We start from the raw sequence: 23,574 nt of genomic DNA on the forward strand, positions 1-23,574 counted from the left end.
AAGAGCCTATATCCATTATTCTAAAAAACTATTCCAATCGTAGTTCATACTTAAAATTGCTTTGTTACAATAGCTAAACCGGAGACAGCACTGTAAGGCTTTCTATTTTCCTTCTTTAGGAACCTGATTTAAAAAATGAAGAAGGCTTACCCATTTTTGAAATAGAGGACATGGGCTCTCTGAAGTCCTGTTTCTAGGAAAAAACCTAGTTCTTGATCGTGGGGAGCAGGGCCAGGCTTAGGGCTTCTGTTTTGAATATTGGTAAGTATTACCTAGAAGGGGAGAAAATCGGAAAACTAATCAGATCCACATCCAAGCCTCGTCCCTTCAAACCGCATGTCTACACGCGCTGCACGACCTGACAAATCACCTTCCTCAAGCACACACCGGTGCATCGGGGCTGGTGCAGAAGCGAGTGAAAGGATTAGGAGAGCCGAGAGAATGGCACCTAGGAGACAGGGCATGTGTGGCCCTCCTGGTGAGGATGGCTGAGGACTGAAGGGTGCTGAAGGGTGCACGGTGCCCGGAGAAGAGCTGAGGCGGAGGGTTCTGCTGGATGCCAGGATGTTGACAGAGTCTGGGTGAGACAGAAACAGGTCCCAGCAACAGGCGGGAATAGTCATCAGCTACCAATGGCCGACGTCACAGACAGGCAGACTGAAGCTTCAGCCCTACATAAGCTTGATGAACTCAAAAAGGGTGGAGCCTAAGAAGCACTATGATTGGCATTGGCCCCAGAATTCCCTAGGGAGGGCGAACCCTCTAAGCTACAGAGCCAAGGTTACGGACTCTCGAGGGGAGAGCCGAGACAAACAACCTAAGCTCTCTCTCTCCCCAGACTTGATCTTTTGTCAACAGACAGAGAGGTTTTAAAGGTTTAAACTTTTAGCCCCGGCAAGAAAGACTGCCAAGTAAGCAGGATAAAGACCTGTAAGTTGAGTGGGTTACAGTGACATGTAAACACATATCTACTATTACAGAGGCTACTCGCCTTAAACTGGCAAGTCGAATAAAGCATTTATCAAACAGAAGCTACTTGTGGCCCATTTAAAAACCATACAAGTGTTCTCCAAACATGTTGTCCACGTTTGCTGACAGTCAGCAGCTCCCCAAAGACCCAACTGTTAGCCACGCCCCAAAGCTCTTAGAGGTCTCGACATTATTCTCTGAACGGAGTTGAAGCGATTGCTGGATCTCTAACTCTCGAGCTTTGGGAAACAGAAAAGAAAGCACACAATGAACAGATGTTGTGGAATGAAATCCAGGCGGGCAACCCTTGCATTTGAACAACATCCCAGCATCTTCTCAGAACTGCCTGGCTCCTTCCCGACTTAGCACTTGTCTCTGCAAGTGCTAAGAGGTGGGTGTTCCTCCTACCCTGCGAACCGTCAGTTTTGGCTTCACTGCAGGCTCCTCCCCAACATCCTGCAAGTGCTGCGGATGCACAGAACGCGGTCTCTTGTAAGTCTCTCCTCAAGATGATCTCATCCGTTCCTCTGAGCTTCAGAAATCATCTCTATGCTGCCAACTCCCAAATTTATCCTCTCTGCTGCAGACTTTCTCCCTCTGAATCCCAGACTCAGATATTCAACGGCCTCCTTGACATCCCTACTTTGGGGCCCAATAGTTAGCCTTCGTGTGCTTTCAAAAATAGTTTTTTAATTTTTTAAAAATGCCATGATTATCTTAAAAAGCAAAAAAACCAATTCCGTACAACACAGAAAGAAAATTAAAAATCATCTCAAAATATCCCCCCTACAGAAATAACCAGTTAGCGTGCATTAAACAACAATCCAGATGTCTCTATACATACGTATCAAGGGAAGAAAGATAAAAATCATTTTACAAAAACAGATTGTATTATATAAGCCAGTTTTAAACTTAAACCATTAGAATTAATTTCAATTGAATTTAACAGGAAAAACTAAAATGTGATCAGAGTAATCACTCAACTTCAGAAAAGTGTTTGTTTGTTTGTTTGTTTGTTTGTTTGTTTGTTTGTTTTAAGCACATAGTCATTAAAGGCCTGGGCACTTTTCCTAAAGTTAAAAATGGATCTTGTATTTATTATGTGTGTGTGTGTGTGTGTGTGTGTGTGTGTGTGTGTGTGTGTAGAAAGAGAGAGAGTATAGATACAGATACAGATATATCTTAACAAGTTAAGTCTTTTGATCCAAAAAGGGGGATGTCTTTCCATTTGTTTAGATTTTCTTTAATTGCTTTCAACAGTGATTTGTAGTTTTCAGGGTATAAGATTTGTACTTCTTTTTATTATCCCCATGTATTTTCATCTTTCCGATGCTATTATAAATGGAATTGACTTCTTAATTACATTTTCAGATTGTTTATTGCTAGTGTATAGAAATAAAAGTGATGTTTTTATATTGACCTTGTATTCTATAATCTTGCTGAAATCATGTATTAGTTAAAATAGGGTTTGTGTGTGTGAATTCCTTAGGATTTTCTGTATGCAAAATCATGTCATCTGCAAACAGAAATAGTCTTACTTCTCCCTTTTAATCTGGATGCCTTTTATTTTATATTGCCTAATTGTATTGGCTAGAACCTCTACTACAATACCGAATAGAAGTGGTGAGAAAAGACATCCTTGTCATGCTCCTGATCTTAGGGGAAAAACATCCAATCTTTCACCATTATATATGTTGTTAGATATTGGCTTTTCATAGGTGCGTCCTTATCAGGTTGAAGATGTGAACTTCTATTCCTAGTTTGTTGAGGCGTTTTTATCATGAAAGGATGTTGGATTTTGTCAAATGCTTTCTCCACGTCTACTGAAATTATCATTATCATGTGGGTTTTGTCTTTTATTCTATTGATATATATTTTTAAAAATTTTTTATGTTTATTCATTTTTGAGAGAGAGAGAGAGAGAGCACACGCACAAGTGGGGGGTGGAGTAGACAGACAGAGAGGGACAGAGAATCGGAAGCAGGCTCCAGGCTCTGGGCTGTAAGCACAGAGCCCGACACGGGGCTCAAACTCACAAATGAGAGATCATGACCTGAGCCGAAGTTGGACGCTTAACCGACTGAGCCACCCAGGCACCCCTCTATTCATAAATTATATTAATTGATTTTCACATGTTAAGTCAACCTTGCATTCCTGAAATGAATCTCGCTCAGTCAAAGCATAATCCTTTCTTTTTTTTTTTATTTTAAATTGTTTTTTTTAACGTTTATTTATTTTTGAGGCAGAGAGAGACAGAGCATGAACGGGGGAGGGGCAGAGAGAGAGGGAGACACAGAATCGGAAGCAGGCTCAGGGCTCTGAGCCATCAGCCCAGAGCCCGACGCGGGGCTCGAACTCCCGGATCGTGAGATCGTGACCTGAGCCGAAGTCGGACACTCAACCGACTGAGCCACCCAGGCGCCCCAAAGCATAATCCTTTCTATATGTTGTTGGATTCAGTTTGCTGGTATTTTGTTGAGGATATTTGCATCTATAGTCATATGAGATATCAGTCTCATAAAATGAGTTAGGGAGTGTTTTCCTCCTCCTCTGTTTTCTCGAAGTTTTTATAATATTGCTATAATCACTTCCTTTAATGTTTGGTAGAATTCACCAATAAAGTCAACTTGGCCTGTAGTTTTCTTAGAAGGTTTTTAATTACAAATTCAATTTCTTTAAAGATATAGGAATATTTGGGTTATCTATTTCTTCTTGAGTGAGCTTTGGTAGTTTGCATGTTCCAGGGAATCTATTTTCTGTAAGTGATCACATTTACTGGCATAAAGTTGGTCATAATTTTCCCTTACAATCTTTTTTTCTTAAAGATTTTATTTTTAAATAACCTATGTACCCAATATGGGGCTTGAACTCACAACCCGAGATCAAGAGTCACATGCTCCACTGACTGAGCCAGCCAGGCACCCGTTCCCTTACAGCTTTTTAATACTATGAATCTGTAGTACTATTTCCTCTTCTTATGGGTTCATAATTTGTGTCTTCTTTCTTTAACTCTTCCAATCTTGTTAACGGTTTACAAATTTTATGGATCATTTCAAAGAATCCATTTTTGGTTTCACTGATTTTCTCTACTGTTTATCTGTTTTCTATTTTACTGATTTCTGTTTTGATCTTTATTATTTCCTTCTTTTTGCTTGCTTTGGCTTTAATTTTTTCTTCTTTTTCTCATTTCTTGAATTGGAAATTTAGATCACTGATTTGATTTTTTTTCCCTTCTAGTATATGCATTTAATGTTATAAATTCCTCTATACGTGTTGTTTTAGACATTTAGAAGCTCTACTTTAGGTACATACATTTTTAGAATTACAATGCCTTGTTGTTAACTGACCCCTTTTTAATGTAACATCTCCCTTTATCTGTAATATTCCTTGTTCCAAATTTAACTCTCTGATGTAATACAGTCATTCTAGCTTTGCTTTGATTATTGTTTGCATGATATATAATTTTACTTTTTGTCTACCTATATATATAAATTTTAAATAGTTTTCATATAGATAGCATATATTAGGCCTTGCATTTGCATCCAATCTGAAAATCTCTTCCTTTTAATTCTTTAGACCATTTACATTTAATGTACTAATTGACATGATTGGCACCATCTTGCTAGTTGTTTTTTTTTATTGTCTCATCTGTTGTTTGTTCCTTTTTTCTCTCTCGTTCTGCTTTTTAGATTGATGTTTCCAATTCATTTCCACTAATGACTGGTTAATTGTGTTTGTGTGTCCATCCATCAGTCTTTCTCTCTCAGCTGCCCAACTATAGACAATACAGCTCTTTAGCTCATCACAATTCATGTTCAAATAATATTACACTAATTCATATGTAGCATAAACACCTTATGCTATGTACTTACATTTCTTTCCCCATCCTTTGTGCGATGGTTGTCACACCTTTTACTTCTATGTTATATATCCCACAATATGTTGATGCTATTATTGGTTTAGGTGGTCAATTATCATCTTTTTTTTTTAATGTTTTATTTTTTGACAGATAGGGTGTGAGTGGGGGAGGGGCAGAGAGAGGGGGGTACAGAGGATCCAAAGCAGGCTCTGCGCTGACAGGCTGACAGCAGCAAGCCCGATGCGGGGCTCGGACTCATGAACCATGAGATCATGACCTGAGCTGAAGTTGGACACTTAAATGATTGAGCCATCCAGGTGTTCCAAATGGGTCAGTGTCCTTTTTAAAAAATTAAACAGAAGAAAAAGTCTTTTATATGTATGCTCATTATCACCATCTGTGATGATATTCACTTTGTTATATCTATTTGTATTTTCTTCTGCATGATCTTCACTTTGTTATAGCTATCTGTATTTTCTTCTGCTTGAACTTCTTTACCATTTCTTGTCATGCAGGTCTGTTGGTAATGCATTCTTTCAAGTCTTGTTTGTCCCAGAAGAAACAGAAAGTTTTTGTCTTCTTTCTTCTGAGGTGTTTTGGAATTTTTCATCCAGTACTTTAAGGTTATCTTTCTGATGTCTTTTAACTTACCGAATTTCTAATGATAAGTCTGCTGTAACTATTACCATTATTGTTCTGTATTTAAAGTTTCTTGCACCACCTGGGTGGCTCAGTCAGTTAAGCATCCAACTCTGGATCTCAGCTCAGGTCTTGGTCTCAGGGTTATGAGCTCAAGCACCGCACTGGGCTTCATGCTGGGCCTGAAGCCTACTTAAAACATAAATAAGTAAATAAGTAAGTAAATAAATAAATAAATAAAACAAAATTTCTTTTTCTCTGGCTTCCTTCAGGATTTTATCTTTGATTTTCAACAGTTTAACTACAATACGTCAAAGTGTATGTTTCTATTTGTCCTGGTTGGTGTACTCAGATTCTTGGACATGTGGTTTGTTGTGTTTCAGTAATTTTGAAAAACTCTTAGCCATTTCTCTTCAAATATTTCTTCTGTTCCAGTTTTTCTCTCTTCTCCTTTTGAGACACCAAATACATACATGATATTTTTTCCACAATTCTTGCATGCTCTGTTCTAATTTTTTCCTCACTTTTTCTTTCTTTTTGTGTTTCTGTTTGAATAATCTCTGTTAACCTATTTTCAACTGGAAGATTTTTTTCCTAGTTGTGTCCAGTATTCTAACAAACCATCAAAAAATGTCTTCATCTCAGGGCACCTGGCTGGCTCAGTCAGTACAGCATGTGACTCTGAATCTCAGGGTTGTAAATTCAAGCCCCGTGTTGGGGATAGAGATTGTGTAAAAATAAAATATCAAAAAAAATTTCTTCTTCTATTATATGCTGCTTTGTTATTTCTAGCATTTCAATATTACATTTTTATCGTTTCCATCTCTCTGCTGAAACTCCCACCTCTTTATGCATGTTGTCTACCTTTTCTACAATATCCTCTAACATATTATTCATTGATATTTTTCAGTTCCTACCTGATAGTTCCAACACGTGGGCCATTTCTGGGTTTGGTTTATTGCTCTTCACAACAGTTTGCTTATTCCTGCTTGTGTGTGCATTTGTGTATATATCTGGTATTTTTAAATTCAATGTTGAAGATTATGTGTAGAAAAACAGAATGAGGTAAATAATATTTACACCTGAAAATGGGCACATTTTTTCATCTAAAAGGCAACAAATGAGGGGGACTGAGCCAATGCAGTCAGAGGATGAAGCTGGGCTGGGTTTTGTTGTCTCTATAGTTACTTCCAAAGTACCACAGATTGCAAACTCCTCAAGTAGTGGGCTACTAACTTGTGCTTACTGTGGGACCTGGTATGCCAGAGGGTTTTCCTCGGTGTTTCTGTTCCAATTTGTTTTCAGCAGTCCCTGTGTGCTTGGGCTACAGAGGGGATTTCTCTCCAATTTCATGCCCCTTTCCCAGCAGTATTCTGCTGTTACTCATTACTTGGCGTTGTGTTTGTTATGTGGCTGGTGGTGGGAGGGGGAAATTCTTGCTTTTCCTGGTCCAATTTCAGTCTTAGGAAGGTTCTATACACCTGGAGCTCAGGGAGAAGACTCTTCCTCAGGGGCCCCTTTCTGGGCACCTCCTTCCTACCTTCTAGAATGCCTTCTTGAGACAAGAACTGCCTAACTTCCACCCCCAGGAAAACTCTGAGCATGATTAAATCTCCAGAAGTCCAGGGTCACTCCAAAACACAAATCTCTAGTTGTCCCGTCTTAATAAAGAACATCATCCACCCAGCTGCCCAAATCGGACACTGGGGGTGAGCCTGGACACCCTGCCACTCTCTCACATCTAATCTATTACCACGTCCCTTCTAATTGTTTCTTAAATATGTCTCTATCTACCCATTAGTACAACCATTACCTCCATCTAAGCTACCATCACTTCCTGTTAGATTTCTACACTAGTCTCCTAAATGGAATCTCTTTCTCCTTTTCTTCCTTCCCACTTTCCACAAGCAGCCTGAATAACTTTTCTCTAACACAATCTGGGTCTTGTTACCTTTGTCATCTTTCTCACCTTTCAGGTGTCAGCTTGATTGTCACCTTCTCGGAAGGGCCTTTCCTAGCCACCTAACATCAAGTAGGTCTGCCTCTGTTATTCCCTCTCAAATCATCCCATCCTTTTCCTTCACTGCGCTTATTGATGTATTTTTTTTTTGTCTTTGAATACTGGCTGTCTCCCTCCACAGTGCTAAAACTTCCACAAAGTCAGGGCCACATCTATCTCATTTGCTAATACATTCAGTGCCTACTGCAGTGTTTGGTGTAGGGTAAGCATTCAATATACAGAACAGATAGATAGATAGATAGATAGATAAATAAATAAATAAATAAATGAAATATGTAGCGAATGAATGAATGAATAAATTTGCAAGACCAATCAGAAAGGCAGGGAAAAAGGCAATACAAGGGTAACCTAGTATGCATTAGGTATTATGTAGGTACACAGGCTCTCATTTATTCCCCCACAAAAGACCACCGAGATACACTATCCTCTCTTCACTGAAGAAGACAGCGAGGCTTTGTCCCATTGAGTGAGTTGCCCAAAATGCACAGCTAGCCCGTGTTAGAGTTGGTGCTGAAACTCAGGTCCACCTGACTCTGCAGTCCAGCTCCTCCGCCTCTGTCCTCTTCGTCTGTGTTTGCTTGCAGAACAAAGTTCAGAAGACAAGAGGTCAGAGCTGCCAGGATGAGGCTTTAGGTTATAAGTGGGAAGAATGGGAAAGACACAGTGGGGAGGCAGAGAATAACTTAGCTCAGCTAAGCACCTTAAGTTTAAGCACCTTGGATTTCATCCCGTCTTCACAAAGAGCCTCTAACACATGGGCCTGGGCAGGAGTACTGTTTGGCATGTCAAAGCCACCACTTCCTCTGTGGATAAACACTTCCCTGCAAGAAGACTGCCAACAAACCCTCTTCACAAGTGCAGTCTGCTTTGGCAAAAGCATGCACCTAGTGACTGCAGAAGCATGACAGTAAGGGGGCAGAGGCCGAAAACTTTAGGTCAAAAGACCCAGGTTCAAGATCATGTTCTGATACTCCTCACCACTGTGGACTTAGGACAATTCCTTCAATCTCTCAGACCTTCACTGTCCTCATCTGTGTATGGACATAATAATATATACCCGACATAATGGTTATGAATTGTAAGGGGGAAACTTAATAAGCACACAAACATTTTAATCTTTAATGGGCATGTATTTATGAATTACCTTCAAACAGGAAAAAATAAGGGCATTTTCTACATTTTCTACCACTTTCATTCTTTTAACATTGCTTTAGAAAAACTGGAGATGGGGGGAAAGATCTGGAGGGACGGCATGAGAGGGATAAGACGGAAAATATTAGACAGGAGGAAACAACAACAAAAATCACTCCTCTGCCATGTATTCATATTCTTAGAAAAATGAAAAGAATCAATTCTATTTTTACAGAATTCAGGACTGTGGCTAATGATCCTATGCTGCCACCCTTGTCAGCCTTTAAAATTCAGCTCAGGTGTCCTGTCTTTCAGGAGCCCTCCCTGACCTACCATGCTGCTCCACCAAGACCCTTCTCTGGGCTTGCAGAGTCTGCTGAGTGTTCCCCACCAAAACACTGCCCACACTGGTTACAGACCTGTGTCCTCACGAGATCATCCGTTTCCTAAGGACGTACTCTGTGGCTTATTAATTCCAGTGTCCCTCGTGTCAAGCACACTGCAGAGCACAGAAGGCACTCGGTAAATGTTGGTGTAAGTGAACGAAAAAATTAATAGCACTGCTATGCGCGAAAATATAATTAAAAAATAATGATCCTATTCACAAGGCAATACAAATGGAAAAGATCTGGGAATAAAGTAAATTGACTACAATCTGTGAAACAAGAAGTCTTACAAAACGGAAAGTGGTATCATGGTCATAGATGAGTGAAGACTAGATATGATTCTCCAAATCATGTATAGGGTTCATAAAAATCCAACCAATCCCAACAGGATTTTTCTAGAACTCAACAGAATTATTCTAAAATTCACCTAGAAGTATCATGAGAAAAGAACAAGGGATATTCTGAAAAATAAGACTAATGCGTAGTTACTAATCCTTTCAGATGTTGAAACTCATCATAAAGAAGTACTTATTAAGTAGTGTCATATTGGTGCAATAGAAGATTAGGAGAACAAACTAGGACAGCCAGAAATGACTGTTGTATCTAAAATTTTATTGAATGACTTAAAATATATGACAGAAAATGTGAAAAAAAAAAGATCATCTCAAAGCAGCAGTGAAATTGGAGAAAAACAGTAATTTAGAGGCATATCTACATCATACAACAAAATAAATCCCAAGAAGATTTAGAAATTAAAAGTTGTTTTCAAAAACATGGAGGGGCGCCTAGGTGGCTCAGTCAGTTGAGCATCTGACTTCACCTCAGGTCATGATCTCATCGTTTACGAGTTTGAGCCCCACGTCGGGCTCTGTGCTGACAGTTCAGAGCCTGGAGCCTGCTTCAGATTCTACTTCTCCCTCTCTCTGCCCCTCCCCTGCTTGCACTCTGTCTCTGTCTCTCTCTCTCAAAAATAAATAAACATTAAAACGATTTCTTTAATAAATAATAAAAATATGGAAAATGGTTGAAAAAAATGTTAAATCCTGGAGGGGGTTATCCCAAGATTTCAGCTTTTTTTTTAATATGAAATTTATTGTCTAATTGGTTTGGTTCCTTTATTTTGAGAGAGAGAGCAAGTGAGGGAAGGGGCAGAGATAGAGGAAGAAAGAGAGAATCCCAAGCGGGCTCTGCACCATCAGCACAAAGCCCGACTCGGGGCTCGAACTCATGAACTGTGACATCATGACCTGAGCCAAAGTCGGCTGCTTAACCGACTGAGCCACCCAGGTGCCCCAATGATTTCAGCCTTAAAACAATGAGGTACATGTAATTTAAAAAATCAGATTCAACTATATACAGATTTAAATTTTATAAGCAACTTGCAAACGGAAATTTACTGGTTGGGAAAATATTCAGAGCAAACATGATTAAAAGGCTAACATATTTATGATATAAGACTTTATTCAAATTATCAGAAAAAAAAAACTTCATCCAAAAATTGGACAGGAAGTAAACACAGGCAAGAAAGGAATGTTACTAGGTTAAACATAAAGTTACCAGTTTCCACTCCTAAGAATATACTCAAGAAAAATGAAAACATTGCCCACATAAAATCTTATATGTGAAAATTTATAGAAGCATTATTATAACAGCCAAAACCTGGAAGCAACCCGAATGGTGAATGATAAAATGCTGGACAGTATATCCACAAAATGGCACATCTGTCGATAAAAAGAAATGAAGCACTGGAACGTGCCACGAGATGGACGAAGCCAAGAAGCCAGTCATAAAAGACCACAGGTGGTAGGGTTCTACTTGAATGAAAAATCTAGAATATACAAATCTATACACACCGGGGAGACCGGAGGCAAATGGGGAGTGAGTGCTAACGGGTACAGGGTCTCTTTTGGGGGTAACAAAAATGTTCTGGAATTAAATATTGGCGAATGGTTATACAACTCTAAATATGTTAAAAAGTACTGCATGGTGTCCTTTAAAATAGCTGTTTTTTCAAAAATCGTTAACATTTATTCATTTTTGAGAGAGACAGCACCTGAGCGGGGGAGGGGCAGAGAGAGAGGGAGACTCAAAATCTGAAGCAGGCTCCAGGCTCTGAGCTGTCAGCACAGAGCATGATGCGGGGCTGAAACCCACAGATGGATGGTTTCCTTTAAATAGGTGAACTGGGGGCGCCTGGGTGGCTCAGTCGGTTAAGCGGCCGACTTCGGCTCAGGTCCTGATCTCACGGTCCGTGAGTTCGAGCCCCGCGTCGGGCTCTGCGCTGACAGCTCAGAGCCTGGAGCCTGTTTCGGATTCTGTGTCTCCCTCTCTCTGACCCACCCCCCCCCCCTTCATGCTCTGTCTCTCTCTCTGTCTCAAAAATAAATAAACGTTAAATAAATAAATAAATAAATAAATAGGTGAACTGTATGGTAGGTGAATTATAACTCAATAAAGCTGTCATTCAAAAAGAGACAAAACGCAACCTGGGAGTAGATGGACAAAATTTCAGCCTGACTGATAGTCAAAGGAACGCAAACGAAAACTGCAAGCAAGGTCCCGTTTTTCCACCTAGCAGATCAGCAAAATAACCTTTACACAACAGCAAGCCCGTTGAGAGTGCAAAGCAACCATTATGCTCCCAGCGCGCCGAAGGGAGATGTTAGTGTGACTCGTAGGGAGCCAATGGACACAATATGTAGTTAATGAGAATGTCGAAAATATCTCCACTTGCAGGAATCTGCCGTCAGGAAACAACGAAAGCAAAGGGGGAGAGGCCCCCGCAGGAAGCTGTCATCGCCACGTTATTTACAACAACGGGGCAGACCCGGCAGTAAGCTGATTCTGTCAGAGAGACCGGCCACTCGATGAAATATTATTTGGCCATGAAAACATTCTGAAGTCCCGACGTAATGTTGAGTGACAAAGGACAGATACGAAACTCGTGAATGCCACGCAATTACGAGGGGAAAGGCTGGCCGGGAACACACGAAAATTAAAATCAGCTGCTGTTCTTTTCCGGTTTCCAGACTTTTCTACCTCTGCTTCTTCAAGTGTGTGTGGCCTCCTCTCCCAGGCAGCCAGATGGCAGGCCCACAGTCAGAGCACATTTACTGGCTAGTCAGCCTCTCGACGTTTCTTTAAGGAAGCAAAGTTCGTAAGCTACGAACAGTCACCTGGTGCTCTGGCCTGGGTGGAAAGGCAGGCCGTGGAGAGGCGGAGGGAACCAAGGATCTTCTTCTTTACCGTCTCACGTTTTAAAGCCAAAAGCACGGCCATGTGGACCTCCAGAGTCACCCCCTGCCTTCCCCATCAGCGGCGCAGGGTCCTTCTCCTGGGACACCTCGTGTGAATTCAAGACCCGCCGTGACCTCCATGTCATCCGGTCCAGAGTCCGGCACGTCAACGACGTCACTGCGGGCGCCTCCCGTGCTGGCCAGGGAGCAACGCCTTGATGGAGCAGGAGTCCCGGGCCGGGCCCCGCGATATTTGGGGACCAGTTGTTTTCTCCTCCAAACGTCAGCACTGAAACTGCCCACGAAACGTCTCCGGCGCCCCGTAATTTAGCAGTGACTTCTTTTCTAAAATCGGGCGTGAAGAAACGAACTGCCGGCAGAAGGTGAAGCTGAACCCCGGCGCGGCTTCTCCTCAAGAAAGCCGTAACCAGCTGGTTGGCTGAGGCGTGCAAAGGACACAGACGGGATGATTTCATTTGCCAAAAGCGGGGCTCGGCTTATGCTCTTCAAAAATGAAGTCATCTTTATTCCTATCGCTGCACCAGGAGACGCTCCTTGTGGGGCAGGTAACTTTATTTACCGTTGGCATAATGCCACCAGCTCGAGACAAACAAATCAAGGACAGCCTGTGTCCTTTCTAATTCGATCCGTTCTAATTCGATTTGTTTGATTAAATTACTATATGTGCACAATTGTAGGAGTGTCTTACTCCCCTTCAGAGAACAAACTGAGAAAATTAGATGGCTCTTTAACCCTAAGATAACAGGAACAACTCTAAACAAATATTGAATCACCCTGCTTTCGTGGATTCAAATTTTCTTCGGCCCTGCCTCCACCTCTGGACAAGGGGCAGGGGGACAATAACACATGGCACGTCCCATACGGGGTGGAAAACACCAGCCCCAAACACACCAGGCAGTGTTAGCCCCACCGTGACAATGGAAAGTCGAAGCACACGGAAATATATGACTGGACCAAGGTCAAACAGTCAGGGGTAAACAGAAGTCCGGAATCCAGATATGACATGAGGACTCCAGGCAAGACGCCATCCTGTTAGGGCTTCTGCACAAGAAAGGGAAAAGTTCTGAAAAAAAATCACTCCATAAATATTCTGCTAAAAATTATTTAACAGTTTAATAAAACAAAAACAAAAAAACAAAAAAAACAAAAAACAAAACCAGTGTGTTAATAATATTCCAGATTTTTATCCAACTATCTGAAATCTTCTAAGATTAGGAAAGATTCCACCGCTAACCATATGATGGCAGGCCTATGAGTGAACCCATTTTATCCTCATGGCACCCTTACAGCAATTATTATTGCCATGATACAGATGAGGATCTTCGGGTGGCACAGAAAGGTTGAGTAACTTTCCCAAAGTGCCACAGCTAGGAGGTGGCAAATCCAAGATCCCAACCCTGGCTGTCACTATACCACTGCGCTCTGCTGCCTCTCACAGCTTAAGTCAGCTGCCTCACAAATCTAACATTCTCAAACATCTCCGAAACACGGTTTGGGGGTGTCACATCATGAAAAAATATTGACCGTGTCACTCCACCCTGTCCTCAAAACTTCTCCCCCAATTTTCTTCTTGCTAGTGAATGAAGAAAACCACTCAGAAAACCCAAACAAACAAACAAACAAAAAACCACCACTAGTAGATAAAATGCTGAAGGTCCTGGCCAACGGAAGTTTCTTTGCTACGGAATGGCCTGTAAATGGGGGGAAACCACTGAGTGACCGTCTGCCTGTGCCCAGCAGAACGAATACCAGAACAGTGTGTGTGGGATTTTCTACTTCAAAGGCCTGCCCACCCAGAAAAACAAAGCACTATGAACCTCGGCTTGTCCTAGTCTGTGACTTCTTTCAGATTCTATTTCCCTAACATTTCTGTTAGCATAATTCTTAAAAGTCATTTTAACTTCAAACTTAAAAAAAAAAAAAAAAAAAAAGAGGCCAAGTAGGTATCTTCTGCATAGAACACCAATCTTGCTTCATCAAGACCTTGAACATCCACCCAGCCCAGCAGTCACTTAGAAAGGCTATTTTTCCCCCATGCTTCCCATCAATCTACAAATGGCTTCTCAAGCACCTACTACAGTCAAAACAGATATGTGGCTCATTCCGTCTCTCTCATCACTAATACCCCAGCATGTTGTATCTGGGGGGGGGGGGGGGGGGGGGGGCCAAAGTGATTTCCCATAAAGCAAAACTCACACTGGAAAATCAGAGCCAGAAATGTGAAAATCATCTATACCCCGAGATTACACCCTAGGCTGAGGCTGCTTCCCCGCGCTACCGAGAGCTACGCTCGCTTGGCCAAATACCTCCTGAGCGCTTTCTGTCGGGAAGGGTGTGGGAAACGACACTGCCTTGTACTTGTGTGCAGCAGCCTGACATGAGTGAGCCCTGAACTTGGTGTCAGAAGAGTTCTAATCCTACCTGTGGTCCTAACTTCCTGTGGGTCCTCCCTGTCTGGGCCTCCATTTTCATCTCCAAATCTCACATCCTATGACCACTGTTTCCCCAACACCGCACAAAAAAGTTTTTCTTTTAAATTCTATGATTATACAAGTCTCCTTGGTGGTCTGGCGGGAGAACCCGACAGTGAACTGGTGGTTGTCACTGAACACGACAGGAAGTACATCCAGAGCTGCCAGTCCCCACGTCATTAAAGACACGTGTCACAGATGAACTCCTTTCCTCCAGCCGGGAGAAGGCAGCCCCGAGGTAATGGGGCCAGACAACTGTTGGCAAGTAAGGTGCAAAATAAGGGCCCCTAAGTGGCAAAGGCTGTGTGGTCAACAAGAACTGCTTGGCTGGGTAAGAGACGTCTCCACTTCCAAGCACTGGCTATCAGGGAGACGGACGTTCAAGACGCTGTGCATTTTAAAGCAGGCTGCACGACCATTTCTTTAAAGATCATACCAGAAATTCTGAATAACTGAAAAATTCCTTTCTCATATGAGCAGCCTTCTGAGGGGACGTTTTGGCAAGACGGCCAAGTATCTTCCTGAATTCCCAGACACCATGACCTCGATTTACAACCCATGCTGGTGTCGGCCAGGTCAAACGCTGGTCCCCTCATTCCCCCAGACTCCTCTCTCTGGCTCTCACCTGCACTCCCTGCCCCTTACAAGGCAATTTTGATCCTTATCACACACATCAACACGTTATGAGAAGACTTAAGGGAAGAAACTGCTTCAGTCTGTACACATACAACGTAACAGAGCTAACCAGACTTTGGCAGCCCCTCCCCATTCTAATCCTTAGGGAAACAGAGAACTCATAAACTTGATGAGAAACAAGACATGTGTCATTTTCAAAGTCTCGTAGGACATGTCTCTGGGTGTGAAGGGGGAAACACCGGTGGCAAGCCCTTGGTCAGAATGCCAGGAAACTCTGCTGGGGGTAGAGATGGCTAGAACCCATTGTTATTAGTAGAAAATAAGTGACGTGTACCAAGAATCCAGTATATTTCTGCATCGGGGCTAAGTTCCTTCACTGACACGTCCTTTTACCATCTCCACAAGAACTTCATAAAGTAGACGTTCCTTTTACACACAGAAAGGTTGAGGAGAGAGCAGAGCCAAAAGACAGCGATCCTTCTAAACAGACAAGCTGCCCGCACCTGGCTGGCCCCATCTCCTGGCTGGCTCCGACCTCCTCTGCCCGAGGGCGTGAGCGCAGGTATCTTCCCTCCATCCCTGCCCAGGGGGGCCCCCTTGTCAGCTGCCGGCTTGGTTCCCCACACCACAGGCAACCACTGTCTGCTGGAGGTAAACCATCCCAGATGGTTTCGGGGGATACGCACCTGCTCCGAGCAGGTCAGCCGGGAGTCCCCAGCCGACCTTTCATGTAACTATGGATGTAAAGCCTCCCAAACCCCAGATGTACATCATGTGGGCATATCATCCGTGCAAGTACAACCCACTTCGCGTAGGAGAACATGAATGACTAACCAGCCCCGGGGCACACTGTCACTTCTGCTCTGAGGATACTAAAATGCTTCCCAAACACTTTTCACAAGATGCCACAATCCCCACCATCTCCCATGCGCTGAAAAATGTAAGGAAAGCTTTCACCCAGAGGCAGACACGTGGAAGGTTTTCCAGAGGTTGACCACAGTTCTCTACGGTCTGGTTTGAAATTTTTAAAAAGTTATCAGCTGGAGCGAACACACGCTCCTCACTTACCCTCTCTATCTCTTGGAGGTACAGGAGTGCAATGTCGCCTGCTTTCTCATAGCAGGTGATGACATCCTGTTCCCGGTCCACGTGGAGGTTACTGGTAGAAGAGGAAACAGGCAACTTCTCTAAACAAAGTCCTAAAAAACAAACAAACAAAAAAATCAAACATACAAAAACTGGGTGAGTTGTTTTTCATGGAGCTTAATTTTTCAGTATTGCCCTAGAGGACCAGAAGATGGTCCCAGGATATCATAAACTGTCAGAGAAGCGGCTTCTCTGCCCTCTACCCTCCCTAAGGACAAAATGGAACATCAAAATGAGACACCAAAAAGAATATCCGTATGTGACACATGAAAGAGGCCCCCAAATACACAGAAATTACCCCATGACTTTGATATCCAGGTTGAGAATTTGACCGGGTACTTTACCATGACCCCATTCAGACCTAACAGAGCTTCTCATTCAAGGTATGGCCCAAGGCCCTTAAAGTAAGCAAAGCTTGACTCACAGCACAATACTAGCTAAAGAATATCTTCTATCCCAAAATCTACACTTAACTAATTGAACATAAAAAAAAAAAAAAAAATGTTAAATGCTCTCAGGAGTCTCAGTTACTAGGAAAATCTTCCAACTCTGAGCTTTAGACTTTTGGGAGTCACAATAGCCCCACAGACCACCTCTCCGCTGTGGGCTAAGAAAATACCAGAGCTGCTTTGTGGGCATTTCTTTGGAGACAGAAGAGATCCTCTTTGCCAAGAGAGAGTTCAGGGCTGGGAGGTACAAAAGTACGAAGACTGAAAAAATAAGAATGCTATGAACAGCTGTTGCCTGAACCAGCACCAACCTCTGGCCCGGCCCTGGGCAACCAGTCGCCCCCCGGTCTCCACCCACAACTGGAGGCAGAGAGAGGGAGGGTCTCCGGTGACTCTACACAAAAGGGCTTCTCCTGTGACAAGTGCCCTGGGACATATGTATACACCATGGCATATATTCCACTCCAGGGAAAAGTGCGGGAGAAGTTTTGATATTGACAGAAAGGGGGTCTGGAACTGGAAGAAGCCAGAGAAATTCCCACCCCCGGAAAACCCACTCATTTTATAGACCAAGAAGCTGAGATCGGCCAGGGTGAAAGTAAGTGATTTGTCTAAAACCTGACAGTCGGTTAATAGAACAACAGGAATCAGAATTCAGGTCTCCAGCCTCCCAAATGACACCCATCTAGTTAGTTGCTAATTTTCAGAGCAGACCCACTACAGAGAGGAGACCAGACATGCTGAGCGTCAGCAAATGACCCATTCTTTCATGTGTCATCATGTTGAGAACAGCCTCTTCCAAGCTGCTCTTATCAGTGACCGTCCCTCCAAGGCTGCAAAAAGCCACGAGAGAGGTGTCTGTACTGAACAGGAAAGAGGAGAAGCCACTTCTATTCACAAGGACGCAACAACTGAGGACAGCGTGCCTGGGAGCTCAGAGGTTACCAGTTTGTCACAGAAAGTGACGGCTCAAAGATTTTGTCATTTTTTTAGCAGCTTTATTGGGATGAAATTGGCATACAACAAGCAAAACATTTTTTTCAATGTTTCATCATGATGATTTTTTATTTTTATTTAATTTTATGTTTTATTAACTAAAGTCCATAGTTAAACCACATTAGGGTTCACTGTGTTCTGTACTTGATGAGTTTTAACAAATGTTTTGTCATGTATCCACCATTACAGTGTCCTACAGACAAATTCACTGCCCTAAAGACGTCCCATGCCCCACCTACTCATCTCTATACCCCTCCTCCTGAGCCCCTGGCAACCACTAATCTTTTCACTGTCTTTATGGTCTTGCCTTATCCAAGATGTCATATAATTGCAATCATGCAGCATGTAGCATTTTCCCTTTCACTTTTAACTTCACTTTCATTTTTAACTTAGCATTTAAGGTCCCTCTGCATCTTCTTGTGGTCTGATCAGTTCTTTTTGTCCCTTTACAATATTCCATTTATTCATTAATCCATTGAAAGTCACCTTGGTTGGGGCTTAAGCATCTGACTTCAGCCTGGGTCATGATCTCGCTGTTTACAAGTTCAAGCACGGCATTGGGCTCTGTGCTGACAGCCTGTCTCTGCCCCTGCCCCACTCACGCTCTGTCTGTCTCTCTCTCTCTCTCTCAAAAATAAATAAACATTAAAAAAAGAAAGGAAGGAAGGAAGGAAGGAAGGAAGGAAGGAAGGAAGGAAGGGAGAAAGGCACTTAGGTTGACCCCAAGTTTTGGCAATTACAAATAAAGCTCCTATAAACATTCACATGCAAGTTTTTGTGTGAACATAGTCTTCAATTCAAATGGGTCAATCAATACCAAGAGTGAGACTCTGTAAGAAATAGCTACAAATGGGGTGCCTGGGTGGCTCAGTTGGTTAAGCGACCGACTTCGGCTCAGGTCATGATCTCGCAGTTTGTGAGTTCAAGCCCCGCGACAGGCTCTTTGCTGACAGCTAAGAGCCTGGAGCCTGCTTCGGATTCTGTGTCTCCCTCTCTCTCTGCCCCTCCCCTGCTCATGCTCTGTGTCTCTCTGTCTCTCAATAATAAACATTAAAAAAAATTTTTTTCATAGCTACATAAACATATTTTGTTTACAAATAACTTTGAAACAATATTTTTAGCTTTGTCAGAAACTGCCAAACTGTCTTGCAAAGTGGCTGTACCATTTTGCATTCTCACCAGCAATGAATGAGACTTAGTATTTCTCAGCATCCTTGTCAGCACTTGGTGTTACCAGTTTTCTGGATTTTAGTCATTCTAATAGGTATGTGGTAGTATCTCCTCGTTGTAATTTGCAATTCCCTAAAGACAAATGATGCTAAGCATATCTTCTCATGCTTATTTTCCATCTGTATACTTCCTCTGGTGAAGTGTCTGGTCAGATCTTTTGCGTTTTTTTCAATTGGGTTGTTTATTTTCCTATGGTTGAGTTTTAAGATTTCTTTGTATATTTTGGATACAACTCATTTATCGGATATTTGCAAATATCTGCCAGTATTTTATTAGAGTCTATGACTTGTCTTTTCATTCTCTGAACAATGTCTTTCACAGAACGAGAGGGTTTTAGTTTTAATAAAGCCTATCAATCTTTTTTTTCACGGACTGTGATCTTGGTGTGGTATCTAAAACCCCACTGCCAAACCTAAGGTCACCTAGATTTTTTTCCCTATGTTATCTTCTAGAAGTTTTACAGCTTTGCGTTTTCTACTTAGGTCTAATCCATTTTGAGTTAACATTTGTGAAAGGTGTAAAGTTTGTGTCTAGATTTTTCTCTTTTGCATGTGGATGTCCAGTTGTGCCAGCACCATTTGTCGGAGAAACTATCTTTCCCCCACTGAGTTGCTTTTGTGCCTTTATCAAAAATCAGTGGATTATATGGGACATCTGGGTGGCTCAGTCGGTTAAGCGTCCAACTCTTGATTTCTGCTCAGGTCATGATCCCAGGATCGTGGGATCAAGCCCTACATTGTGCTCGGCACAGAGCATGGAGTCTGCTTGGGATTCTCTCTCTCTCCCTCTGCACCTCTCCCCTACTCACATTCTCTCTCTCTCTCTCTCTCTCTCTCTCTCCCCCTCTCTAAAATAATAAATAAAAGTTTCATATCCCCATTAAAATAAATCAGTTGGCTATAGTTGAATGGGTTTATTTCTGGCCTCTCTGTTCTGTTCCATGCGTTTATTTGTCTATTCTTTCCACAATACTAGGCTGTCCTAACTACTCTATACCATTTTTTCCAAACACAAACAAACAAACCTCTCCTGAGGGATAATTTATATACCATAAAATTCACTCAGTTTAAGTATGCAATTCAACAACTTTTATCTTATTTTATTTTTATTTTTTTGACACATGTAGGGTATCTGTTCATAGGAAAGCCACAAGGTTTGTGCCCCTTGTCACAACGAACCCAGATTCCTGTTGGGTGTGTTGTAAACAGAAGAGCCATTTCTTCAGGCCCCCTGCTCTGATCACACCCCTCAACAGCTTTTAATAAACTCAGAGCTGTGCAGCCATCAACACGATACAGTTGTAGAACATTTCCGTCATCCCCCAGTGATCCTTTCTGCCCACCCCCTGCCTCAGGGAACCACTAATTTCCTTTCTGTTTCCGGAGAGTTACCTTTTCTGGACATTTCATAAAAACAGAATCATTTAATATGTGGTCTTTTGCGTCTAGCTTCTTTCACTTAGCATACGGTTTTCGATGTTCATCCAAATTACAACAGTACTCCATTTCTTTGTATTGTTGTATGGATAGACTGCATTGTACCTGCCCACTTGCCACTAATGGACCTTTGGGTTGTTTCCACCTTTTGGCTATTATGAATGATGCTGCTATGACCATTCATGTATAATTTTTTGTGTGGACATATCTTTTCAATTCTCTTTCAATGGGTATGCACTTAGAAGTGGAATTATTGGGTCAGATAATAAATTTATGTTTCATTATTTAAGAAATACTAAACTGTTTTCCAAAGTGGCAATAGCATCTTACAGTTTAGGGGCGGTCCAGTTTCTCCACATCCTCCCCAACACTCATTATTGTCTGTTTTATTGGAGCCGTCCTAGCGGGTGTGAAGTGATCTCATTGTGATTTTGATGGGTGTTTCCATAATGACTAATGAAACTAACCATCTCTTCGCGTGCTTATTTGTTATTCATAGATCTTCTCTGAAGAAATGTCTATTAAAATCCTTTATCCATTTTTACTGGGTTGTTTGTTCTCTTATTATTGAGCTTTTAAGAGTCCTTTATATATTCTGAATACAAGTTTTCTATCAGATATGGGATTTGCCAATATTTTCTCTCATCTATAATGTTAAGACATGTCTTAATATGTCTTTTGAAGATCAGAAATCTTAAATTTTGATGAAGTCAAACATATCAATATTTTCTCTTATAGACTGTGCTTTGGGTTTCCTATCTAAGAAATATTTGCATAACCCAAGGTTACAAAGGCTTTTCTTTCTTTTTTTTTTCTTTTTTTGAAGTGTTTACTTTTGAGAGACAGACAGAGTGTGGACAGGGAAGGGGCAGAGAGAGAGGGAGACACAGAATCCAAAGCAGGCTCCAGGCTCTGAGCTATCAGCACAGAGCCTGACGTGGGGCTCAAACCCACAGACCACAAGATCATGACCTGAGCTGACGTTGGACACTTAACCAACTGAGTCACCCAGGTGCCCCCAAAGGCTTTTCTTCTTATACGTTCTTGTGAAATTTTTATAGGGTAGGTTTTACATCTAGGTCTATGATCCATTTTAAAATAATTTTTGTAGGGCTGCCTGGGTGGTTCAGTCAGTTGAGCATCCAACTTCGCCTTAGGCATGATCTCATGGTTCGTGAGTTCAAGCCCCATATTGAGCTCACTACTGTTGGCATGGAGTCTGCTTTGGATTCTGTGTCTCCCTCTCTCTCTCTCTCTCTCTCTCTGTGCCCCTCCCCTGCTTGCACACATGCTCTCTTTCTCTCTTTCTCAAAAATAAAAATAAACATTTAAAGAATAAATATTTTTTGTATATATTGCAAGATAGAGATCGCAGTTTACTTCTTTATAGATAGACATCCAAATGTACTACTTATCGAAGATTTTTATTTCACATGGAATTGCCTTTGCACTTTTGTGAAAAATCAGATGGGGATATACATGTGAGTCTTTTTCTAGACTCTCTATTCTGTTTCAATGAGCCAATTGTCTATATTTATGCCAATAGCACCCTGTCTTGACTACAGCACCTTTATAAATCTTGAAAGCAGTGTTAGTGTTCCAATTTTGTTCCCATTTATCAGGTTCTTTTTTTTGGGGGGGGGGGGGAGGGCTATTCTTAGTCCTTTACACTTCCACATGAAATCTTCTTGTCAATATATTTTTTTAAGTTGGCTGGGCTTTTGATGAAGATTGTGTTGAATTTATAGATCAATTTGGGAAGAACTGGCATCTTAACAATATCGAGTTTTCTGACTCATGAACACAGTATGTCTCTTCATTTCTGTAGGTCTTTAACTTCTCTTAGCAATGGTTTGTAGCTTCCAGTGTATGTGCCTTGCAAACCTTTCCGCAGATTTACCCTTAAGTATTTCATATTTGTCATGGTGTTATAAATGATACTGTTTTAATTTCAATTTCCTTTTGTTCACTGCTATATATAAAACCACAATAAATTTTTGAATATGGATCTTGAAATCTGTAACTTTGTTAAATTCACTTATTCTACCACCATTTTTGTAGGGTCCTGTAGGGTCCCTCAGAATTTCTACAAAAATACTCATGTTGTTTGCAAATAAAAGGCAGTTTTGCTTCATCCTTTCCAATCCGGATGCCTTTTATTTCTAGGTACTGCCTTATGCCTTGCTGCAAAGAATTTCCAGTAAAATGCTGAATGTAGTGGTGAGGGCAGAAATCCTTACCTCATTCCTGGTGTTAGGGAAAAAGCACCAGCCCTCCACCATTAAGTTTGATGTTAATTGTGAGTGTTTCACAGATGCCCTTTATCAGGCTGAGGAAGATCTCTTCTACACCAATTTTACTATGAGTTAATATCAAGAATAGATGCTGAATTTTCTCAAATCCTTTTTCTGTGTCCACTGAGATAATCAGATGGCTTTTTTCTCCTTTAGTTTTTTAATCTGGTGAATTACACTGACTGATTTTCACATATGAAAACAAACTTCCTTTCCTGAAATAAACCCCACTGACCATGATGTATTATCTTTTTTTATACTGTCAGATTTGACTTGTTAAAATTTTGCTTAAAATTTTTTCCATCTCTGTACATGAGGAATATTCATCCATAGTTTTCTTGTAATGGATTTGGGATTTGTATAAATGCTAACTTCATAAAATGACTTGAGAAATATTCCCTCCTCTTCAATTTTCAGGAGGAGTTGGCATGGAATTGTTATTTTGTTCTTAAGTTTTTGGGAGAAGTTACCAGGGAAGCCATCTGGACCTAGAGTTTTCTCTGTGGGAAGCTTTTAACTACAAATTCAATGTCTTTGATACAGGGTTGTTCAGATGATCCCATTCTCCTTACATGAGCTTTGGTAGTTTACATCTTTCAAGTAATTTGTCCATTTCTTCTGAGTTGTCAAATCTACGGACATGGTGCTGTTTAGA

General features: G+C 41.6%; 1 protein-coding gene and 1 non-coding gene across 10 annotated transcripts in view; both read right to left on the reverse strand.

The window, feature by feature from the left end:
• TTC7B (tetratricopeptide repeat domain 7B) overlaps positions 1-23,574 on the reverse strand; it is a 254,144-nt gene that overhangs the window by 173,700 nt on the left and 56,870 nt on the right. For 8 of the 9 annotated variants that reach the window (XM_019462020.2, XM_019462018.2, XM_019462019.2 and 5 more), the window contains 2 exons: positions 16,437-16,567; positions 151-272 (listed from right to left, as the gene is read on the reverse strand). In XM_019462020.2, the coding sequence (XP_019317565.1) occupies positions 151-272; positions 16,437-16,567 (253 nt within the window). Of the gene's footprint in view, positions 1-150; positions 273-16,436; positions 16,568-23,574 lie in introns of those variants that run through there. The other variant, XM_019462026.2, reaches the window with a different exon arrangement.
• Positions 20,308-20,437, reverse strand: LOC128773355 (small nucleolar RNA SNORA11). The gene has a single exon (XR_008417620.1). It is a non-coding gene; the product is annotated as a small nucleolar RNA SNORA11 (small nucleolar RNA).

The sequence above is a fragment of the Panthera pardus genome, unplaced genomic scaffold (genome assembly GCF_024362965.1).
Source record: "Panthera pardus isolate Hobbes unplaced genomic scaffold, ASM2436296v1 HiC_scaffold_24, whole genome shotgun sequence".
Taxonomy (NCBI): Eukaryota; Metazoa; Chordata; class Mammalia; order Carnivora; family Felidae; genus Panthera; species Panthera pardus.